Source organism: Montipora capricornis, chromosome 1, assembly GCF_036669925.1.
Source record: "Montipora capricornis isolate CH-2021 chromosome 1, ASM3666992v2, whole genome shotgun sequence".
NCBI classification, from domain to species: domain Eukaryota; kingdom Metazoa; phylum Cnidaria; class Anthozoa; order Scleractinia; family Acroporidae; genus Montipora; species Montipora capricornis.
Window position 1 is genome coordinate 4,790,537 of NC_090883.1, and position 3,584 is coordinate 4,794,120.

The 3,584-nt window shown below is 37.8% G+C and overlaps 1 protein-coding gene across 1 annotated transcript in view; it reads right to left on the minus strand.

The window, feature by feature from the left end:
• LOC138048648 (probable DNA double-strand break repair Rad50 ATPase) overlaps positions 1 to 3,292 on the minus strand; it is a 3,682-nt gene extending 390 nt beyond the window's left edge. The window contains exons 1-4 of the mRNA XM_068894806.1: positions 2,392 to 3,292; positions 1,827 to 1,910; positions 1,401 to 1,475; positions 1 to 23 (exon numbers count right to left, since the gene is read on the minus strand). The exon at positions 1 to 23 is cut by the window's left edge and continues 390 nt beyond it. Coding sequence (XP_068750907.1) covers positions 1 to 23; positions 1,401 to 1,475; positions 1,827 to 1,910; positions 2,392 to 3,292 — 1,083 coding nt within the window. The remainder of the gene's footprint in view (positions 24 to 1,400; positions 1,476 to 1,826; positions 1,911 to 2,391) is intronic.
• Positions 3,293 to 3,584: the final 292 nt, after the last annotated feature.

Here is a 3,584-nt window from a genome sequence, read left to right on the forward strand (position 1 = left end):
CATTCTCTGTTCCAGATCAATACCTGGAAAATTAGAAAAAACGGATATCATGTAAAGCCCCTTGCACTGAATTCCACTCAAACAACTCAAGAAGGATACTACAGTACTTACCAACTCTAATTCCCAATGAAAGTCAGTTTATATTTAACTATGCAGGGTCACACAAATTTTGGCACGGTAACGGCATTTGTATTGTAGAGGAAACCCCGGCAACCTAATACACACATTTCCTAAATGCTATATGTATTTGTAAAAAACCAATATAGAAATAAACAATTTGAAAAAGAAAACACGCAATACCTAAAATAAAAAGCGAAATTCAAGGCTACTTTTCCTTTGAATTACGTTCGTCCCCACTTAAGACGGTAACTGGAGCAACGCAATTAATATTTATTGCATTATTTCCTCATAATATTGTCTGCTATTTTACTTCTTTATTTTACTTTACTATTTTATTTTGCTTAAATTTTACATTTTTTCAATTTTAAATTACTTTATTTTATTTTACTTTTATTATTACTTCTTGTTTTTTTTTTCCTACACTCTCCGTAAGTTTGATACTGAAAAGTGTTTACGTATCCTTCCATAATGCATGCCATTACGTTTAAAGCGGGGGCGATTTCAGAAAAGCCCAACATCCTTTTAGGAAGCGGGAGAATTAAATTCGTGGAACATTCCTACGGATTTTCAGCCCGATCGTTCGAAGGATATGTTCATAAACGAACTTAAATTATTCAACCTTTACTAGAATGTTGTTCTATCTGGAAAAAAGACGGAAAGCAATTTCCCAGCTTCAGATACATATCAACGCATAATAGAGCGATAACATAAATTAGAGAATAGTATTTCCGTCTCGTTTTATTTCAACATAAGTTTTCTAGACACACTGTACTGACCACTGGCTTTTGAGCCAAGTAGTTACTTCGAAAATTAGCAGCCTTTTAGTAGCTCTCCCTACTTTTTGGGGGATTCCCTTTTTTCAGGATTTATAGATTTAGGGTTTTCCTTTTCGGCGGGCGAACGGCCCTGTTTTCCGCTCTCTGTGAATCGCTTTATCGCTGGCAACTGTTATCACTGAAACATCCTTGCTGGCAAGAATGTTTGTGTTTAAAATAAATGTTGAACGGATTGCCTTTTTAAACAGTACATAATAAATTATCGAAAAAAGTACAGACTCACTGAGCTGAACAAAACGTCAACATTACGTGATGTTTTTATCGCCGACGGCGGACTATGTTTATCCGGTGATCCGGCGCGAAGTGACGCATCGCTTGTCATCTTATTCGAAGTATGTAAAATATCTACTTCGTTTTTAGCTCTAATGAACATTCGACGCTTCTATTTTATCGTGTTTTGAGGACAGCACTTTTTATCAAAAACAATTTATTGACTTCACTTACGTTTCTCGCTTTCCTGTTCAACAGCTTGTGTCCATTTCATTATTTTATCCTCGACCTTGTCCATTTCTTCTATAACTTTGAACAAAGTTTCATTAGACCGGAAATAGATGATTTGCTCAGTTCTTATTTGGCAAAATAATGATCAAGAATCATACGGTTTTCAACCTGGCAAAAGGATATATAATTATACACATGCTTGCTTCCTATGCTTCCAAATGTAGCTAAGCTTCCCCGGCTTTGTACATGCAATTTATGCGAATTACTCTCTTTTTGTATTGAATAATATGGATTGCGCTTATTTCTAGAAAACAAAGGTACACATTTAAGCCTGGCCTAACAGTTATCAAAATGTATTGATCATACGTTTTCTTGATCATCTTTCAGATTTGCTTTATTTCAAATTATGTTGCTCTGGTAAATTCTCACCTTGTTCGTCTCCAATTTTCTCCTGATTAAATGGAGTTTCTCCCCAAGAATTTGTTTCTATGTTGTTCTCCACACCACTTGGCTCTGAAAAAGGAAAAACAAATCAACACTTGAATGCCTTAGACTGTATGCAATCTACAGAACAATACAGCTGTCAGAAACTGTTATAACTGAAAATCAGTGTGTAACTACTTAACTATTGTACGCAAGGGTGGGTGTGTGATAGAGTGTAAATTGCACTTTATGGTTGTAGCTTGACTGAAGCTGCCAGAGGAGAGCATTGATGTTGCTGTACTTTAAACAATCAGTGCTTGTTTCTTATGGTGGCGTGACTGATAAAACGGCGTATGTGTTAGTGTTTCAAATTCTTCTTGTTAATGAAACTGCTAAAGTTATTTTATCTTGCCCATAATACTTTCCAACTGACAGTTTTTTGGCCCTACCACAAGATTGATTTGCGCCCAACCATCGGAAAAAAAAAAAAACACCGCAATGATACACATATAATTATAAAAAATGCATATTAACATTTTCTAATTTCAGCCTAGTTTAAGTTAGTCCTTACCGTCCAATTTGGTTCCTTTTTCGCACACTGCTACTAAGTCTTCTGGGGACCAAACTTCAGCAATTACTTCACAGTCCTCCATGACCCACTGTTCTCCTTTGATAATTAATAGCAGATCGGCTGGCAATATTCCAGTCATTTGGGACAGTTGCTTACGGAGCATTCCATACGTTGAATGGCGGGGAAAGGAAATTTTGGACTCCATAGGTTCACTTCCGTTGAGCCCGTGACGAACCACTTTCATCTCCAGAGCCAAGCTTTTACCGATCTCAGAAGACTGGGAGTAGACAGATTCTTCTCTTGCTTTCTTGACTAAATTCTTAACCGTGCTTTCAGATGCTCTCAATGGCTTGCTAGCTTTCTTAGGCTTCAAACTTGATCTACTCTGTGACCGCTCTTTGTTCTTATTCTGGCGGGAAAAACCGTTGGTTCGTTTCTTGGCCACCTTATCCTCCCAGCGTGCTAGAACCTCATTTCCATCTAACATCTCGACATCATCTTCGTCTGACTCGTCTACTGAATTGATACAAAAATCATTCCAAGCTTTATCGTAGGGAGCATTTCTTGGCTTTTTCAAGGATGGGGAAATCAGGTTCTCCAGGTCCTCGTAATCCTTCAGTTTTGAGGGCTTTTTGCGACATCGGCCCTCCTTGTTACTAATGTCAGCTTTTTCCCTTGATTTTTTGAGGTGGTCGATGAATTCTCCACAGTCCCTCCTAGAACCTTTCTTGAGGTTCGTGGCCTCAAAATATTCCTCCATCAGGTCACCATTCTCGTTAACGACACTCCAAAGAACTTTTGTTTGACCGTTTTCCATCTTAACTTTGTTTTCAGGCACAATGTGCGGCCCTTTTGACTTTCCATCTTCTGAAGGAAACTCTACGGCATAGTACATCGCCATTTTTGTAAAGCCAAAGTAACGAATTATGCGAATGTTAGGAAACGTCCAAGAGCACTCCGAGGATGAATTGTTCAAATCTCGCGCCTTGGCGAAGTTAGAATGACCTTTCGGATATTCGTGATGTTACCCATGGGAATTAAATATTAAATTAATGACATTTAATACCTCAGAAGAGGAAGGATCTGATATAATTGTCACGGGTTTCGTAAGGGACAGTGGTTGTTAAATACAGTTGTTAAATACATCATGACGCTGCAGCTTTCTGAGGGAAACAAAGACAAAGATTTCTATA